Genomic DNA, 18,413 nt, shown 5'->3' with positions numbered 1-18,413 from the left:
GTGACATCGTGGTGCTGGGTGGCCTTTAGTTTCCCTGGGCCATTTTCATGCAGCCCCTCACCTTTCTTCCTGGAGCTATAATTCTAGCACCTCAGAGCTTTTTTGCTCCAGGTCTGGGCAGAGCCCTGCTATCAGGGATGGCTCCTAAAGGACACAATTAGGAATAACAACAGTGACTAGATTTACTACCAGCTAGCTTGTGACAGATGCTTTACAGCCTCCTTTAATTATCACAACTATCCAAAGAGGTAGGTATTACTAAATCCATTTTTTTAAAAGATTTTATTTATTTATTTGAGAGAGAGAGAATGAGAGATAGAGAGCACGAGAGGGAAGAGGGTCAGAGGGAGAAGCAGACTCCCCGCTGAGCAGGGAGCCCGATGTGGGACTCGATGCCGGGACTCCGGGATCATGACCCGAGCCGAAGGCAGTCGCCCAACCAACTGAGCCACCCGGGCACCCACTAAATCCATTTTTTATAGATAAAGAAGCTAAGGCACTGAAAGGATAAGAACTTGCTGGAGTTAACCACACGGTATGAGCAAAGTCTGTGTTTTTGTTCAGTATGCCATCCTGGATCTTTTGATGCATCCCAGCCTCACTTCTGCACAGAGCTTTCACTCTGTGGAGTCCCCTCAGAAGAATCCAAATAGGTCCAGGCATTCTTTTTTGAAGCTTTATTATGATGTATTTTGAATATCATAACATCTACCCATTTCAAGTGTACAATTCAATGGTTTTGAGTAAATTTCCCAAATGGTGAAAGTATGACTGTAAATCAGTTTGAGAGCATTTTCGTCACTGCAGTAAGATTGTTCCAGGCAGTCTTTACCCAATTTTTCTCCCCTTCTTCTTGCCTATTTGACATCCACATATTTAATATGTACATATACCATCCCAGTACATCCATCTTGCTATCAAAAACAAACAAAAAACCCTGGTGATTCTAGGTAAGTAAAGTACCCAGAGAAGAAAGCCGTGCATGCCAGGCCTGAGAGGAGGGTTTGTCACAGCAGCTGGCCTGGGCTCGGGCCACAAGCAGGTGTCTCTTGGAAGGTAGGAAGGGCTCCAGGACATGGCGTGATGTCCTCACACAGACTCTGCCATCCCTGTAGGAGCCACCAGAGTCAGATCCAAAGTGAGGCTTGGTAAATGTGAGCTGAGAGGGAGGTAAAGGAGACGGTGGGGACTTGATCTCTGTGGTGGGAGAAGCATCATTGCCAAGGCTGAGGCCAGGTTGTCGTGCCAAACCACGGGAGCAGGCCAGCAGCTCCACCCTCGGCATCCCTGCCACATGGCCCTGGGCTGCTGACATAAGCACCCACCCACACCCTGTTCATTGATCGGAGAACGAGCTTCGTCAGCATGAGCTGATTTAACTCTTCCAGACCCCAGCCACTCAGCTGGAGCCTATGCTTCATCTGTGCTATGACTTTTCTCAACAAGGGCTAACTTGGGAGCACATGGACATGGAGGGAGGATGTGGAGCTACTCTATGGTTTCATCCTGTGTGAGACTTTGGGCAGGCTGTGGCCATGTAGAAACTGCTTAGACCAGACATTGGGTCATTCAACTCTTGTGCCCAGACTTGGAGGCCCGAGAGCGGCAGGCCCAGGCCCATGGCAGTGAGGAAGAGGAGGAGAGCCGGAGCACCAGGACATTGGAGCAGGAGGTGAGCGTCCAGGCGTGCTAGCCTAAATCTATCTGCAGGAAAAGGAGGAGAGTGGGCCTCGGTGGCTTTTGTGGCTGCAGACAGCATGCACTTTCCCTTTTCTTCTGTGGGATCTGGGTAATCGCTGAGCCCTAGCTTGCAGGTGGAGCCTCCCAGGGACCTTCACAAGGTGAGCCAACCTGGAATTGGATCTGCACAGAATTGTCACTCCCCCCAACCCTGCTCTGCAGATTGAACGCCTTCGAGAAGAGGGTTCCCGGCAGCTGGAGGAACAGCAGAGGCTGATCCAGGAGCAGATACGCCAGGAACGGGAGCAGAGGTTGAGAGGTAAGCGTCTCTCACCTCCACCTACCTCCCCTCTGAGGCAGCTCAGAATGCCCAGAGCAGGTACACCACCTGCTTGGTGGAGTTGCTCTGGAGGCTTCCACCTGCTTGCAACCCTGGGGGCACCTGACTCAGACATACACCACCTGTCTCTTCTTCCCACCACTTCTCTGGGGCCTGTTTATTTTTCACCATGCCTGAGATCTGCTGGCCCTGTTTGTCTGAGTCCTAAGCAGAGCTGGCTCTATTTTGGAGCAGATCAGTAGAGGAAAGGCTCTAGGATACTTTGTTTCAGTAGAACTATGGCGTTTGCACCTCTGTCTTAACCCTTTATTGGCAGAGTGCTAATCATGGCCTTCAGCAGGCAGCCGGGCAGACCGCCCCTGAGGTGGCAGCTCCTCTGGATGGGGGTGGGATTGCCTCTACCTTCCCCACCAAGCTCATCAGCAGGGAGGGCAGATACTGCCTTTGGTAAGGAGTGACCTTTTATAGGTCTTTGTGTCTCCTTTAGAGAACCTGCTGGCTCCCTCCTATTCTACCTTGCTAATTTTCCCAAAATTTTTAGGAAAGGCAGAAAATCCTGAAGGCAGAGGAACCCCCAAGCTAAAGGTGAGCTAAAGCTAAACTCCCAAGCTAAACCCCCTGTGGGATCCATGAGCCACTGTACACTACCTCTTGTCAGCAAGAACAGATGCTTCTGGGGGTTAAAGGGGTTCTGGCGGGGATGCTGGGCCTCTGGGAGCCAGCACTACCGCCCACATCCTTCCATCCTCCCACTGCCTGGGGATCGGGCCAGCCTCTCAGAGCTCGCCCCGAAAGGCCCCCTGAGCCCTGGCGGTTGCCGGGCAGCACTCCCCAGAAGCCCTGGAAGGGGAGCATCTCATGGGGCCGGAAGTGCGGCTTCCGGTGAGCACGCCACCCTCCCTATCGGTTTTCAAGCGGAACACGTTTGCGGTGGCGCTCCCTAGATGACAAGTGCTGGAAGACCATGAGTGTCGCTCAGCGTGTAAAGCCCAGGTGCGGCGCTGGGACAGTTCAGGCTGAGGTCAGAGTTTAATGGTGGCGCTCACTAATGTCTTTTCAGCTAAAATGGAAGTGCAAGAAGGAAGATGAGTCAAAAGGCGGCTACTCCAGAGATGTCCTCCTACAGCTTTTCCAGAAGGTCTGCCCTGCTGCCTTCCCTCTTTACCAACATCTCTGTCTACATCTCAGCCAAAACCCCAAATCTCCATGCCTAAACGTTTTCTGCCTCACAGACCCTAGGGCAGCCTAGAGGCTTTCCCCAGCTACGGTCCTCTGGTCCCTGGGTTGCCATGTACCCTCAGCCCGGTGTCGCCTTCCCTGCCCTGCTCTAGGAGTGTGTGGGGAGAGATGAGGTGGGCACATGGCACAGAAGCCCCGTCCCCTTCCGCACCTTTGGTGGCAGTCTCAGTCCTCAGTCCTTTGCCCGGCTCTCGTTTGCCATCCTTCCGCATCCTTGCAAAAATCTTTCTTTCCCATCTCTGATCCCTCTCTGGGAACTTAGCAACAAAGCATTATGCCCCGGCAGGCCTCTGGCCAACCCAAACTTGTCTTGCTCCCGAAGGCTGAGCCATGCTTACTGGGACCCCCTTGTCCTCACAGTATGGAGAGGTGCTCCACCTGGTGCTTTCCAGTAAGAAGGCTGGCACTGCCGTGGTGGAGTTTGCAACCATCAAGGCTGCGGTGAGTGCTGTGGGAGGCTTTGGGGGGCCATGGTGGCCCCACTATTCCAGAGTAGGGAGCCAGTACTGCGGGCCCTCTGAGCTTAGGTATCCACACTCCCAGAGAGCCTCGCCCTGCCGATTCCTGGGAGTAGAGGCACAGCGAGTGAAGGTAAGGGCGGGAGAATGCTCTGGGGATGAAGGACAGCATAGACCGACTCTGTTTCCTGCTGCCTGGCTCCACACCCTCTCCCTTCCTGTGGAAGCTGACATGCCTCCAGGCATGCTTCGCCTCTCCCCCCACTCCCCAGTTAGAAGGCTCGTAGCCCCCACTCACCCATGAGGAGGGTCAAAGCTTCAGCCCGTCATTGTGTGAAGGTTGCTTGGTTTTCCCTGGAGGATGATAGTGCTGGTTCTGATTCTTTCTGCGGGTGTAGAGAGAGCCACTTTATGGCTGATTGGAGCCATGGGACCAAGGACTGGATACTGTGTTTGGCAGGAGCTGGCTGTCCAAAATGAAGTGGGCCTGGTCGATAACCCTCTGAAGATTTCCTGGTTGGAGGGACAGCCCCAGGGTGTGGGGGGCCCCAGCCACCCAGGACTGTCGCAGGTAAGGAACCACACCTCCCTCAGCTGGGTCTGCTCAGGGTGTGAGGGACCTTTTCCTGTCTGGGCTCTGCTCAGGGCCCTTTCCTCCCAAATCCAGGTCATCAGGAGCAGAGTGAGATTGGCAGTTTTGCCGACCTGAACAGGACTGGGATTCTGTTCTGACTCTTTCTGTCTCTTGAGTGCCAGGACCCCACCCCACACAGAATTCTTAGACCTTCCTTTCCCTCCATGTCCCCCGGTCTCTGGCTGGGGCTCCCACCATTGCCCAGAGGGGCTTTCCTGGCCCACGGGCTGCTTGGTTGTGGTGTGAAGCACTGAGCGCTTCGACTGCCCGGTGCCCCAGGGAAGGAAGGGGCAGGCAGCGTGAGCAGCTGCTTGCTACCTGGCTCTGGCTCAGTTCTCCAGGTGTGTCCGGGGCTGCCCCGGCAGGGGCCTACGGTCAAGAGGCAGAATCTCCTCAGCATCAGCACTGGCTCCCCTGCTGGCCCTAGGGTGCCGCCTGCATGCACGCTTTGTGTTGCAGCACAGATTTCAGCTGCTCATGCTGGCTCTTGAGCTCAGCTGCGTGAGGCATTCTGTTCGGCACTTGCACACGTGCACACCTGGCCCTGGTTACACCGCCCCACTTTGGCAGGACAGAGAGCCTTCGGGCCCAGAACTGTCCCTTCTCTGAAATGGCCTGCAGATCTGTGCAGGAGCCTCAGGCTGCCGTGCTCACAGCCCGACCTGTGGGGGAGAGGGTCCCCGGGGGTCTGCAGGGCTTTGCTCTCATTGCCTCAGCCACGCCACCCCTGCTCTCCTGTGTGCTCCTCAGCTGGCTGGAAGGATGGGAAGCTCCCTGGGAGTGTGGCCCAGATCTGGGCAGAGGAGAAAGATGAACGGGTCGGAGCCCTTCTTTAGAGACCTAATTCCCTGCTGTTAAGCCCCAGCATTTCACAGCCCCAGATGACACTCCATAGGCCATGTTACAAACAACTTTATTCATTTCCTCCTGCATCCGGAGGGGAGGCTTTCACCTCCACAAGTCCACGCAGCGGAGGGAAGAGGGAGGCCATAGGCTTGGGTATGCAAGCAGTGTGCGTCGAAGCTTCTCTCCCCGTCTGCCAGGCTTGGAGAGGCTTAGCGTGTCAGAACCACGTGACCAGCCATTGTGGTTCTGGTTTCAAGTCTTCTGGCCAGGCCACAAGCTGGGAGCCATAGCACAGCCTTTGGCCTTGACCAGTGGGCTCGGCCCTGGGTGGCGGGCCCCCATCATCAAGGGGCTCGGGCAAGGCAGAGCTCCCCAGTCCTGGTGGAGAATTCTGGAGACTCGCTGAGCTTCTTCACAGCAACAGCCACGACTTTTGTGTCCATCCCCTGATCCGGTTCTCCTACGCTCTTGGGGCAGAAAGGGAAATCTGCCACTGTTTCTGCTACATCTCCCAAGGGTTGCCATCACTAATAACTGTGGGAACTCCACCAAGCACCCCTTTGCAGGCTGCGCCTGTGCCTGTGAGTGGCGGTCCCTACAGCCTCCTTCCTCAGGCTCAGGGCATGCTCTGGGCAGCAGCGTTGGCAGCTTGTCTCTCTTGTCCCTTTTCGGCAAATGATTTGTTTGGCCTTCCCGAGTTGTGCTCTGCACCTCTACCTGCCTCGCTCTTCCTGCTCTGCCAGCCCCGCCCCTGCAGGGCCTGGCTGTCCCCCTCACCCACCGTGGCACTCGTGGCTCCAGGCTGTGGCCTAGACCCATGCTGCCCACTAGGGCTTTCTCCAGTGATGTTCATGTTCAGCCCGCACTGTCCAATGTGGTAGCCATTCGTCATGTGTGGCTGTTGAACATTTGAAATGTGGCTCGTGCAACCAAGGCACTAAATTTTTAATTTTACTTAGTTGCAATGTGAACAGCCACATGTAGCTAGTGGGGGGGACCACTTTTGTCTAGTCCTGTCCTGTGATGTGTTAACAGTGGCTTCAGAGGGGCTGGTGCAGGGCACCTGCCTGACCTGCACAGTCTGCATGTCCTCCACTCCCCGACACACCTTGTGCTGCCCTCCCCCTCTGCTGGCCTCTACCCCGTCCCTGTGGTTACAGGCGTGGCCTCAGCCTAGCCAGCTGCCTTCAGGGCTCCTGCCAGTGAGTGCCCCTCACAGCATTTCCGGCTTGCCTCTGTCCTTCTGTCCGGACACTGTGCTCCGGGGTGACGTGGAGGACTGTTCAGGACCTGGAGGGCAGGCAGGATCCTGGATTCCTGTCCCTACCTTTTTCTTAATCTGCAGCTGCACCCTCTTTCCAGGCTTCTGGCTCCTCCAGTTACCCCACCTCTGCCCACCCGCACCCCATTCAGAAGCCAGGTTCACTCGGAAATTGCTCCCTCAGCATCTGTAGAACTTCCTCAAGAAGTGAAATCCCCAGGTCTACTTTGAAGGAGAAGAAGGGATCACTCAGGTCTGGAGCAGGTGTCCCCTGGAAAGGGGGAGTGTCCAGAAGGTTGTCCTCAGAGTAGTGGTGGAAGGTGGCCGCCAGGGAGAGCGCCGAGGGCAGCGTGGCCGAGTAGGCAGCGGTGTAGGCAGGAGGGGGCTCCAGGATGTTGGGGCAGCTGGAGCTGTCTCGGTAGAGGCGGGGAGGCTTGGGTGGGGCCAGCAGGGTGGCCCGGGGCTGCTCGTCCCCGCACAGGGGCAGGCGCCGGCCATCCGGCCGCCCTCGCAACTCCCGGATGACCTCTCGGTTGCTGTATTCCTCGTGGTCCCCGCCAGCCGTGCTTGCCTGGCTGAGCACACTGCCCTGTTGCCGGAGTCGCCTCGGCCGCCCTAGGCTCAGCCGCTTGAAGAAGGAGGCGTTGCGGAAGGAGCCTTTCCGCCAGGTCTCCATGGCACCCAGGGGAGCCAGCAGACGAGCCTGGTACCTCAGCAGCCCAGTTCAAGAGTAGCTGGGGACCATTAGGTCCCCGCTGGAGCAGTGACTGGCAAGAGCCAGGGGACAGCCCTAGTGGGCTAGAAGCACAGACTTTTGGCCAGCATCTTGGACGGTGGCAAGAGGTCCTGGGAAGAGAGTGCTTTTGTCCCGGAGAGCAGAGAGGTGGGACTTCCCGGGGACAGGAGCTTCCCAGAGGGACAGGAGTGGCCTGGTTACTTGATCGGGCGCTGGGGAGAAACCGGCACTTACTGGAGTCGGAGTGTGGGCAGCCCCGCCGAGGTGCCAGAGATGGATCTCGCGGTGCTAGAGCGGCCTGGACTGCTTCCCCGGTGGCGGCCGCTCCGGGTGGGCCCGAGCTCACCTTCCCTCCCCGGTCCCTGCACCTGGCCTCTCCGCCGCAGCTCCCGGACTCTTTTGATTAGTGGCTTGGCTGTTTGTGCCAGTGTGTGGCAGTGGGGATGTGTTGTTTTCAGGTGACTCAGTCAGGTGGGAAGCCGGGTTTCATGCTCTTAGGTAATTGCAGCATCCGCGGGCTGGGATTGGGCCAGCTGTGGCCAACACCCCAGGGCACTGGGGAGCTTCGGACTTCCCTGAGGACTCTCTGGGGGCAGCCCTGCTTTGTGTGTCACCACGTTGCTTCCTTTTTCCCCCCACAGCCTATCTGCCTGGGGCCCTAGCCCATGGGCCTGGATCCCCAACCCCCCTCCCGCCCCCCAGTGCCCGGGAGGGAGGAGCCCAAGGAGGGTGGGAATTAATTGAAAGGCAGGCATGTGGAACAGTTGTTGGGGACGGAAGAGAGACCTGTCACTAGTGTGGGTGACTCAGTCCTGGGGCCTGTGACAGGCCTTCCTTAGCCAAGCCTGCAGGTATGAGAAGGAGGCGGTAGAGGGTGTGTTAACGGGAAGCAGCCCCATGCCTATAAAGGGCCGGCTCCTCCCACAGCTGGGCTCAGGGCAGGCCCGGGTGACTCTGAAGTTTGCTCTGCAGAGCAGCCTTACCTTGGGGAGGGAGGACTGCTCTCCCCTCAGCCTGACAGCCAGTCTGGCGGTTCCTCATCTTCCTGGATTTACTCCCATAGCCTCAGGGCAGGAGAGAGCAGTTGAGGGCCCCGGTCCTGCTGCCTCCTATCCTGCCTTGGGCCACCTGGGCCTTCTTTGGAGTCCCTCTGTGGAAAGGGTTGGGCCACATGGGGCTGCCCTGAATTGTCAGCAGTGCCCTGGGCGAAGCTTCGGCGGGCGGGCCTGGCTGGGAGGGCTACCGTCCTCAGAGCTGCCGCGGCCTGGGACACACGAGGCTGGCATTGTCAGAGAAGCAGGGGGGTCTGGGCTGAGTCACACTTACTGGTTCTGTACAGCCCTTACTTCAAACCAGTTGGCCAGGGTCTGGCATCTTAACCCCAGTCACTCCCTTCACATTCCCCAGGTCACTGACCACTGAACTTACCCTGTGAGCGTGCACTCGCTGGGTCTGCCACAGAACAGGGCTCAGCGGTTGGCTCTGCTCCGCAGCCCCCCTGGCCTGGCTCACTTCTGTGCCAACTCAGAAGGGCTTCACACTTCACATAGCTTCAGCTACACTGATGGGAGAAGTGATTTCGTTCCCACTGCAGACCTTATCAGGGTGTGGGGTGGGTGGATCTGAGCTCCACTGTAGAGCTGCCTCTCCACCCCACAACACTGGCGCGTTGGGTTGGTTGTTTATTATTCTTTTGATTATTAACATAGAGCACTCTTTAATCCCCTGCACTGCGCTGGCAAGATCATAAAAGAAGGCACGGGCCCTGCCCTCCTGCAGCCCTGGTGTGTATTTTTAGGAGGCGGGTGGCCTCATGCTTGTTTCTCCTTCTAGTGCAGGGCTGACTGAGCCTGTGTCTAGGGCAGGGCTCCCTTCTCTCAGTCCTGGCAGGAGCCAGACCGCGGGGAGGGGGCAGTGCTCTCCTGCACCTCTGACGGCGCCTTCACTGGAAACCTGTGAGAAGCCCGAGCCACGGGTGGCCAAAAGGAGTGACAAATAAAGGGCGGGGAGGAAATGGAGGGAGACAGGGCCTGGCTGGCGCACGCAGTGATTCAGCCCGAGAAGATGGAGCACGGCTGACTGTTGATGGGGGTTGCTTGTGATGGGTGAGAGGAGAGCCCGTGGAGAAGTACCGGGCAGCCTCACTCCTTGACTCAGGACTGTAGTTCTGCCTAGGCCGTCCTCCAAGTCTGGAGTGGGGGGCTGTGCCCTGCCGCCCTGACCGCCATCCCCCGGTCCCCTCTGTCCCCCAGGGCTCAGTGCTGTCCGAGAGGGACTATGAGAGCCTCGTCATGATGCGCATGCGCCAGGCAGCTGAGCGGCAACAGCTGATCGCCCAGATGCAGCGGGAAGATGAGGTGGGGCAGCCCACGTAACCTCTTGCCTCCAGCCCACCAGCCCACTCACCCACGGCCCTCTTCCTGAACATCACCAATAAACTTTCTTTCTTTTTTTTTTTAACAACAGTCTACCTCTATTATATCTGTAGGTGTTGGGTGCCGGCCTGCCCAAGCATGGCCATGGTGGGCTCTGCCTGAGAGGGTTCCACCCAGGCCTGGCTCTCCCTCCCCAGGCATGAGCAGACCCCCAGGGAGGTGCTCCACACAGTGAGAGTCAGTGAGCCGGCAGAGCTGAGGGGCAGCCATTCATCACAGGCCTTTATTGGCTTGGACTAGCTACGCAGGACCTTCCTGCCCAGTCCTGGGGCCATGCTCCTGGCAGGGGCTCCCAGCTCCTGGAAAGGGCTGGCCTGGCTCTTCCGGGCCCCTCAGCCTGCCCACAGGACATGGCCTCCTCCAGGGCTCTCAGCCAGGCCCAGAAGCTGGAGGGGCAGCTGGGCGCACCAGGGCAAGGGCCCTGCCCTCTCCCCCTGGCTGAGGCACGTTTCAGAAAAGGCCATTCCCTGCCCAGTGGTGCCAGGCTGAGGAATATGACAATTTGGGAGGAGACTGAACGGGCACTCAGGATCAGGGCCCACGGCAACCGCTCAAGAAAGGGGTGCTCTGTGTGCTCCTCAGCGGGAGAGGGTCACTCCTTGTGCAGGCACCACACCAGCGTCTGGCCCACCCCTGTCATGCTCAGCACACGGAAGCCCCTGCGTTCCAGTTTGTCCAGGACGATGCGAGGAGGATCGCTGACAAAGTACTCATAACTGTGAAGAGAAGGGGGGGGAAGGACAGCCTGAGGGGGCACATAGCGCCGACTCCTCGCACACAGCTAATGTCTGCTGATGACGAGGCCTGGTCAGGAATCCCGGGAGTGACTGGTATTTGCTGTGTGCCTTTTAGGTGCCGGGCTAAGTGCACACTCCTTGCCCCCTCCCCTGCTAAGCACTTGGCTTGTAGATCTTGTTTCTTCCTCCCAACAACCTAAGGAGGGTACCATGATTGTTCCCATTTTATAAATAAGAAATCTTGGAGGGGATGGGTAGCTTTCCAAATGTCATACGGATCGTAGAGCCCATGTTAGTCTGATGACAGCCCCATGTACTCTGGGCCACTGCACTATCAGGAGGAATGGCCTGTTCTCTCCAGGGTCCTCCCCCACGGCTCTGCCCCCTCTTGCTGCCCTGCCTGTCCCATAGCTCCTGGCTCTGGGTGCTGCCCCCTAGCACAGAGAATGCTGTCCCTTCTTTCAGGGTTGATTGATTGTGAAGGGTTGTCAGATAAAGGGCTCAAGCCCCAAGCTGGGCATCTTGAGACAAGTGCCTCATGGTAAAGGAATGGGGTTGGCTTCAGCCCTCCAACCCTGACCCAAGGGGCTGGGGCCAGCTTGCCTCCTCTTTCCCCTCTTTGAACTGGGGCTAAATCTTGCAGCACTTCTCACGAGTTCCACGCCTGTGAAGCTGGCGCGAACGCCAGGGGAAGTGGCCAAGTCCCCAGGCAGCAGCTGAGCTGGAAGGAGGACCCGGGCTGCCTGCTGCCTGTTTGTAGAGTTCAGCTTTCTTACTCAACCAGCTCCAGAGAAACCTTTCTCTCTGTGCCTTTCTTTGTCTTGGTGGGGTCCAGCTCCGAGATGAGAGGACAGGGCCAGGAACAGTCCACTTACGGAGTCCTCTACCCAGCTGGACTCCGTCCTGGGGTTCCCTTGTGAAGGGAGGGCCAGTGAGAGCTTTCAGAGCAAGCCTGGGGGCTGCAGTAAAGCTGCAGACAGGACTGACCCCACAGAGGACAGATCCCCATGATGCAGGCAGGGCCTCTGACGCTAGGCAATGGCATCGTCCCTGGGCTTGGCTGTGTAAAGGAAACGGGCAGGTCTCGGGCCGGCAGGGAGAAGATCCTTAGGAATGTCACTACTTACAAGTTGCTTCCCAAGGTGCTTCTCTTTGAGGCTCCCAGATACTGCATCAGCTCTGGATCTGAGTGCTCATCGCCCACCATGGTCGGGCCCACCTCCTGCAAGATAAGCCACACGCAGCTGCTTGGCTGGCTGCCAGGGAGAGGTGGAAGGTCTCTCTGTCCTTCCTCCCCTGCCTGCTGGCCCTGAGCCAGTTTCAGTTCAAGGCTGGACCAGGTGCAGAGGAACACTGGGGGCTGAGCACGAGCTGGGAATGGGTGGAGCCCTCAGTGAGCAGGCCGGGCAATGTGAAGCGTCCCTGGCCCCTCCATCCAAGCTGAGCTGGACATTGCCTGCCTCCTGGCAACTTCCTGCCAGGCATCACTATCCATGTTTGTATGTATCCCAATCACCTGGAAAACAGAAATGAAAACAGGTCCACACAAAAACTTGTACAGGAGTGTTCATAGCAGCATTATTCACAAGACCCAAAAAGGGGAAACAGCCTAAGTGTTTGTCAACTGACGAATGAATAAACTGTGATGTAGCTAGACAATGGGATCTTATTTGGCAAAACAGCAATGAGTTAGGTACCCACGCATCCTACAATTCGGATGAGCCTTGAAAACGTAAAAATGAAAGAAGCCAGACACGAAAGTAGATTAATGGTTATCTAGGGCTGGGGGGCTCTGAGGCAGTGAGGAGTGACTGCTAAGATACAGGGCATGGGTACAGGGTGTCTTTTCAAGGGGATGGAAATATTCTAAAATTGATTAGGTGATAGCTGTACAACTGAGTATGCTTTAAAAAATATTGAATTGTACACTTCAAATTGGTGCATTCTATGACATGTATGCTATATATCAGTAAAGCTGTTATATTTATTTAAAAAAAAAATCGGGGCGCCTGGGTGGCTCAGTCGTTAGGCGTCTGCCTTCGGCTCAGGTCATGGTCCCAGGGTCCTGGGATCGAGCCCCACATCGGGCTCCCTGCTCAGGGGGGAGCCTGCTTCTCCCTCTCCCACTCCCCCTGCTTGTGATCCCTCTCTCGCTGTGTCTCTCTCTGTCAAATAAATAAATAAAATCTTTAAAAAAAAAAAAAAATCCCCTGAAGAGCACTGAATTCCTAAGCCTCAGGCTTAGTATTTTGGAAGGTCTGGGAAGGGGCCCAGGAGTGCACGTTTTAACTGCCCAAGTAACTGGGTCTCAAACCACTGCCCTAGGGCACCGCCAAGACCTCGCCTGTCCCTTGGCGACCCCTCCCCCACCCGCCATCTCCATCTCAAAGGAGCTGTGCACGTGCTGATGGATCACCCAGGCTCCTGGGGAGTGGGAAAGGACGGAGGTGCTGGCTGGGGTGCCCGGTCCTACTTTTCTGAAGTTAAAAGGGGATTCCTGGGGCGACCAGCACCGTCTTGGACGAGGAAATTTCACCCGGAGAAAGGGGCGTCACTTCTGACTCCGGAATGGTCTCCCCCTTCTTTCTCTCCTAAAGGCTTTCTGGAAGTGCCTGAGGGTGCTATTAGTGGCTGTGGATGGGCCCGGCACTTGGCATAGGTGTTTTAGCGTCTTAGCACGTCCTTGTCTTTTCCAAACCTCTTTCCCCCAAAATATTTCCACTCCCACCCGCCCACCCCGTAACCCCTGCGGAGCTGCTCTGTGTAGGGCACTGGGTGCTGCACACGTGAGGCCGGGGCTTCCCCTGGCTTCCTCGGGCGGGCGGGTAGGACAGGAGCCGCAGGCGCCCCGAGCCCACTCGGCCGCGGGGACGCACGCACCCCACCCGCTTCGCGGCACTGGAGGCACCGGCCGGCCAGACTCCCCGAATCCCGCGATCCCGGCTGAGTGCGCTCCCCAGCCTCCGACCCGCGGCCCGAGGGGGCGTGTCCGGGCGGCTTCCGGGTCCAGTCACTGGCGGGCGGGGCCCGAGAGGGAGGCGCCAAGGTGCAGTGGCAGCGCCTTCTGCCCGGGCCCGGGCCCGGCCCCGGCCCCAACCAACTCCATCCCAACTCGCGGGGCGGCGTGTACTCACCAGGCGGATCTGGGTGCTGATGAGCACGTAGGGCATGGTGCGCGCGTCCCGGCCAGGCTCCCACCCAGGGCTTTGGGCTCGGCGCCGACGCCAGCCCCTTGAGCTCTGGGACTGCGACCCGCCGCCCAGAGTCCAGTTACTCCAGCTCTGGCCTCGGGCGGCGCCAATCCCAGTGCGCCCGGCCCGTGACCGCCGCGGCCGGCCAATCAGGAGCGGGCGCCCGTGACGCGCCCCCGCACTTGAGGATTCGGGCCCGCCTCCTGCCCTCGGGGCAGTGCTCTGGGACATTGGCGCGCTCTCGCTGCCTGGAGTAGGGGGTGGGCCAGAGGGCTCGGCGGGCCGCCGCGGGCCGTGCTGCAAAGGGGGCGTGTTGGCCGTGCGCCCTCTTTCTGCAACACCTCGGGCACTAAGTTCCAAAGTCCTGCTGGTCCCCAGCCCCGTCCCCGTGAAGCAAAGCAGGGAGGTATCGGCGACCCTCCCAAAAGGTCCCTCCCAAGCTGCAACCCACCCCCACCCAGGGACGCCTCTAAAGCTCTTAGCGGATCCCCACTTCCCGTCCCCAGGACACGTTCTCCGGGGACTCCGTCAGCGCACGGGAGACAGGGGTGGGACGCTTGTGGCTAAAGCTACAATACCACCTCGTGTGCACTGCGCAGTTTCGCCTCCCTGACTGTAATTTCTAGTGCAGCGGCCGAACCTTGCATTTCTGTGGCCCCATAGGTAAATCTGTAAAGGAACTGTGCGTTTGGCTGTGTGCCAGTCCCGGAGGGATTTAAACCAATGGAATCTGGCCCCCGAGAGAAGGAGCGCACGCGCGGGAAATCGCTAGGCAACACCTGAAGCAGAAAGACTATATCCCGGGCACCAGCCCCCGATGAGAGGGCAGCAAGTGCACCTCGGTGTGTCCACACCCTCATCTAGATGTTTCAAAATCTGAAAACTCAAAAGATTCTTTACCTGCCTTGTGATTGATTCTCTAAAAAAGCAAAAAGAAACAGCCTGTAACCTTCCTGGCCCTTGGACAATCTTTGGGCACTTACAGGCCGTGCTCTGTGCCTCGGGCAGCTTGACGGATGTGGAGAGCGCAGTAAGGGAAACAGGCAGGTGTAAACCTAAAGATCTCTTACTGGTCTGTTTGACTATTCTGTACTCTCTACCCCTATTCTCCACCTCTGAGACTAACAATTTAGCTAGAGAGAGAAGATATTCATGCCTAACGAAGGATTAACAAAAGATTAATACTCAGGACATATAAAGAACTCCTACAAATCAACAATAAAAAGATAGATCAATAGAAAAAACAGGGCAAATGACTTGAATAGGCCGATACACCAGGGGAGAGGGAGGGGGGTTGAGAGAATCTCAAGCAGTCTGAGCTGAGCTCTGAGCCCACACGGGGCTCGATCCCACCACCCTGAGATCATGACTTGAGCCGAAACCAAAAATCTGAGGCTTAACCAGGTGCCCTCAAACTACATTTTAAGCCACAATGAGATACTACTTTAATTATTTGCTAAATAAATAAATCTGTAAACATTGAGTATTGGTGAAAAGGTCTACCAACTAGAACACTACTGTTGGGATTGCAAAGTGTTATGATTGAAACAATCACCTCAGAAAACAGCTTGGCATCATCTAGCAAAGCTGAAGTTGTGCATGGATATGACCCAGCTAAATCTCTCCTCGATAAACCTCAAGAAAACTCACTCATCAGGATGCATGTATAAGAATATTCATAACAGCACTGTTTGTTCTTGGCAAAAAAATGGAAACAGTCCTTACGTCCATCAAAAGTGGAGTTAAGTTTTTGGTTGACTGATACAATGGAAACTGCATAGCAATGAAAAATGCTAAGTGCAAAAGTAAATTGTGGAAAAATAGAGATCGACTCTACTTAAAGCTCAAAACTTGCAAAACAAAAGAATACATTGTTTGGGGATAAAAAACATATGGTTAAATTACACTTCAATAAAAAAATATGTAGGGGCGCCTGGGTGGCTCAGTTGGTTAAGCGACTGCCTTCGGCTCAGGTCATGATCCTGGAGTCCCGGGATCGAGTCCCACATCGCTTCTCCCTCTGACCCTCTTCCCTCTCGTGCTTTCTATCTCTCATTCTCTCTCTCTCTCTCAAATAAATAAATAAACAAATATGTGGTTGATTATAAAGAAGAGTAAGGGAATGATAAATGTAACATTCAGGGCAGTGTTTACTTCTGAGAGAAGTGAAGGGGACCAGGCAGGGACAGCCATGCAGGAGTCTTACAAGGCAATAGTGATGTTCTCTTTCTCACACTAGCACCTGGATGCTAAGGGTTATACATGTCCTCAATCTTTATTGTATTATATGTATTATAAATACCCTTTTGTAGCTATTAAATATTTAATAAGAACAATTTTTAAGTGTTTCAAGTACACTAGTGTTTAGACACAGGGGGTAAGGCCACCATCCCAAGGCGTTTGACTATGTTGCCTCTCTTGGAAGAGCCAGGTGGGTTGATGAGGCTTGCCTGTTTGGGGCAGAAATGAGAGCAGGAATTTGGGGGCTGCTCTGCTCTCCTCTCTCAGGCTGGGCTGGGGTGAGGAGGAGATGGGAACGCAGTGCATATCTCAGGCTGCCAGGCCTTTATTACATTTGCAAAACTGGTCTGCAGATGCCACATAAGATAGAGAGCTCTATCCAGAATCACCCACCCTGCTGCTGATCGCTCTGGCAGCCACATGCCCACCAGATAACATCTTTAATATCCAGAGGGAAATGAATTCCCCTGCTTGGTCTGCCCATCTGGCCTCGCCTCTTGCCACAATCAGTTTATCTGGCAGATCTTCCTCGCCTGCAGAAAGAGGAGAGATTGTTCTTCCACAAGTCAGGTTTTCATCATGAAGGCATTGTCTAAGTGGTCAGGCCTGGATATTGGTTATTCCTTCTTTCCTTCCTTCCTCCACATTCAGCTTCTATGGGTGGCTTCTGCATTGGAGCTCAGGGAATGTGGAGATGAATTGAGCATGAACCCCAACCTGGATGAGTGAACACTCCAGTTGGGTAGCCAGACTAGAAAACAAATAATCATGGAACCAAGTGTAATGGAGGTAACCAAGCCTCAGGAGCAAAGAAAAATAAAAAGATTAAATCCACCAAGGTGGTAGTCTAGGAAGGTTCTGCAAAGGAAATGACTTTTTTTCTCTCCAAAAGTTATTATTTTTTCTTATTACTAAAGAAACACATGCTTATCTCAGAAAAATGAGAAAAAAATTACAGAAAAAGTATATTAAAAACACCCTTTTCTCACCACCAAGACAATTACAGTCAGTGTATCTCAGAAGATACCAGTTGAATTGAATCCTTAAAAATGAGTAGAAGGTATTGGTAAATTTCTATTCCTTAAACTGTAGGGTAGGAACCTTGTTGCCTTTAAATTGTTCTTTACAAGGTACATTAAAAGTACTCTCTTATTTGTAAAATACAATATCTAGTCAAGGATTTGAGGAGGATTCATTTAGATAATTCACCTGTCACCAAACAAAATTTTAACTTGAAAGAAATGCTGGTGGTAACACTGGAATCGTAGTCCTGTAATTTCAGTTTTTAAATTATAAGAAGTTGCATAAAACCTCAAAGTGGAATTTTAAAAATCAATGGGTAGGGGCTCCTGGGTGGCTCAGTCGTTAAGCGTCTGCCTTTGGCTCGGGTCATGATCCCAGGGTCCTGGGGTTTGGCTCCCCAGTGGTTGGGAAGCCTGCTTCTCCCTCTGCCCCTGCTTATGTTCCCTCTCTCGCTGTCTAATAAATAAATAACATCTTTAAAAAAAAATCGATGGGTAATGGTGGTGTTAACCTTAAAACTCCTAGTTATTTTACCAGCAAAAACATGGGTTTATTCAGGAATAGCACAGGTTTGCAATCCAGGACAAGGAAGCTACAACAAAACCATAGGCAAGTTCAACAAAAAAAGGAGAGGAATGTTACTTGATGGAAAAGAACGGGGAAGTTGGGAGGAGTTGTTTTGAACACCAATCCATTGTAGTGTAGCAAGAGTTTAGGGTGATGATGGTTTTTCATTGGCTGAATTGCAGGGGCAGCCGATTTATTGCAGGGGATGCAATGTACATCTTTCTCTGTGGGAGCCTGTAATTTATGATTGTCTTCTGTTGAGTTTCTTCTGCTAGGGGTCTGTAATTGACAATTCTTCCTGTAATTGACATCAGGTTGCCCCTTCCAGTCTTCCCTTCTAGCAGCCTGTGTCTACATTAGTGGTTTCCCTTTATTAATTTTCACAGTGGGCACAGAAATCCTGAAGAATACAGCTTTTTAAAAAAATGAAGTGGTATCTGAACTAATTTAAGCAATTAGAGATCAACTCAAGTTTCAGCCTCACCCAAGTGCTTAAGAAAATGTCATCATTAGAGGAAAGAATTTCATTTACATTCTGGAAATGGGAAAACAGTATATAACCCTGTTCTTGATTAAGGTACTACGGATAATTTAAGTTTAAGATTTTTTTAGTTCTGGGGTTTGCATCTGTTACGAGTTTTTAAGTGTCAACCGGCAGAAGCTGGCCCTGGTGACTCCGGGACTTCTTGTAGGTAACCAACCGTTTATCTGTTCTAATTTGAACTGCCGAAGGTGCTACTGTCTTGTGCTCAGTAAATGGCTCCAGTAAAAATGCATGAGTAAATCAAGCCGAAATCAAATAGTCTTGAGTTCTGACAGAGAGTGTCAAGGAATGGTGGGGAGGGGTGGTTTTCCAGAATGACAACGGGTTATTCTAGGCAGTAGACGCAAAGGGAGAAAGACATTCGGGAACAGCAGGAAAATTGGCGTGACTGGAGGGAAATGGAACCTCATCTGGCCAGACATGGGTACTGCTGGAGCATCCGACCCAGAAGTCACCCCGCTCTCCTCCTCCCCACCTCTCT

The 18,413-nt window shown here is 54.4% G+C and overlaps 3 protein-coding genes across 7 annotated transcripts in view; 1 reads left to right on the top strand and 2 right to left on the bottom strand.

The window, feature by feature from the left end:
* Nucleotides 1-9,683, top strand: part of DNAJC17 (DnaJ heat shock protein family (Hsp40) member C17) — a 35,367-nt gene extending 25,684 nt beyond the window's left edge. Inside the window, exons 5-11 of one of the 2 annotated variants that reach the window (XR_003515626.1) lie at nucleotides 1,587-1,672; nucleotides 1,903-1,999; nucleotides 2,562-2,605; nucleotides 3,081-3,158; nucleotides 3,582-3,700; nucleotides 4,178-4,288; nucleotides 9,447-9,683. Coding sequence is in view for 1 of the 2 variants with exons in the window: in XM_027569460.1 (XP_027425261.1) it covers nucleotides 1,587-1,672; nucleotides 1,903-1,999; nucleotides 2,562-2,605; nucleotides 3,081-3,158; nucleotides 3,620-3,700; nucleotides 4,178-4,288; nucleotides 9,447-9,569 (620 nt within the window). In the remaining variant the exon portion in view is untranslated. The remainder of the gene's footprint in view (nucleotides 1-1,586; nucleotides 1,673-1,902; nucleotides 2,000-2,561; nucleotides 2,606-3,080; nucleotides 3,159-3,581; nucleotides 3,701-4,177; nucleotides 4,289-9,446) is intronic. The other variant, XM_027569460.1, reaches the window with a different exon arrangement.
* Nucleotides 5,249-9,586, bottom strand: C6H15orf62 (chromosome 6 C15orf62 homolog). Of its 4 annotated transcripts, none has more exons than XM_027569463.2 (2): nucleotides 7,429-9,586; nucleotides 5,249-7,304 (listed from the first exon to the last, which is right to left on the bottom strand). In XM_027569463.2, exon 2 carries the CDS (start codon nucleotides 7,132-7,134, stop codon nucleotides 6,607-6,609), a length of 528 nt encoding a protein of 175 aa, XP_027425264.2. In that variant the 5' UTR covers nucleotides 7,135-7,304; nucleotides 7,429-9,586; the 3' UTR covers nucleotides 5,249-6,606. The 4 variants fall into 4 exon arrangements, with proteins under 4 accessions (XP_027425264.2, XP_027425263.2, XP_027425265.2 ...); XM_027569462.2 differs by having other exon boundaries at nucleotides 5,249-8,039; nucleotides 8,178-9,586; XM_027569464.2 differs by having other exon boundaries at nucleotides 5,249-7,406; nucleotides 8,178-9,586.
* Nucleotides 9,684-9,825: 142 nt separating the features above from the next.
* Nucleotides 9,826-13,665, bottom strand: GCHFR (GTP cyclohydrolase I feedback regulator). The gene is made up of 3 exons (XM_027569469.2): nucleotides 13,501-13,665; nucleotides 11,494-11,588; nucleotides 9,826-10,345 (listed from the first exon to the last, which is right to left on the bottom strand). Exons 1-3 carry the CDS (start codon nucleotides 13,534-13,536, stop codon nucleotides 10,222-10,224), a joined length of 255 nt encoding a protein of 84 aa, XP_027425270.1. The 5' UTR covers nucleotides 13,537-13,665; the 3' UTR covers nucleotides 9,826-10,221.
* Nucleotides 13,666-18,413: the final 4,748 nt, after the last annotated feature.

This window comes from Zalophus californianus, chromosome 6 (assembly GCF_009762305.2).
Source record: "Zalophus californianus isolate mZalCal1 chromosome 6, mZalCal1.pri.v2, whole genome shotgun sequence".
Classification (NCBI taxonomy): Eukaryota; Metazoa; Chordata; class Mammalia; order Carnivora; family Otariidae; genus Zalophus; species Zalophus californianus.
This window is presented reverse-complemented; position numbering and strand designations above follow the sequence as displayed.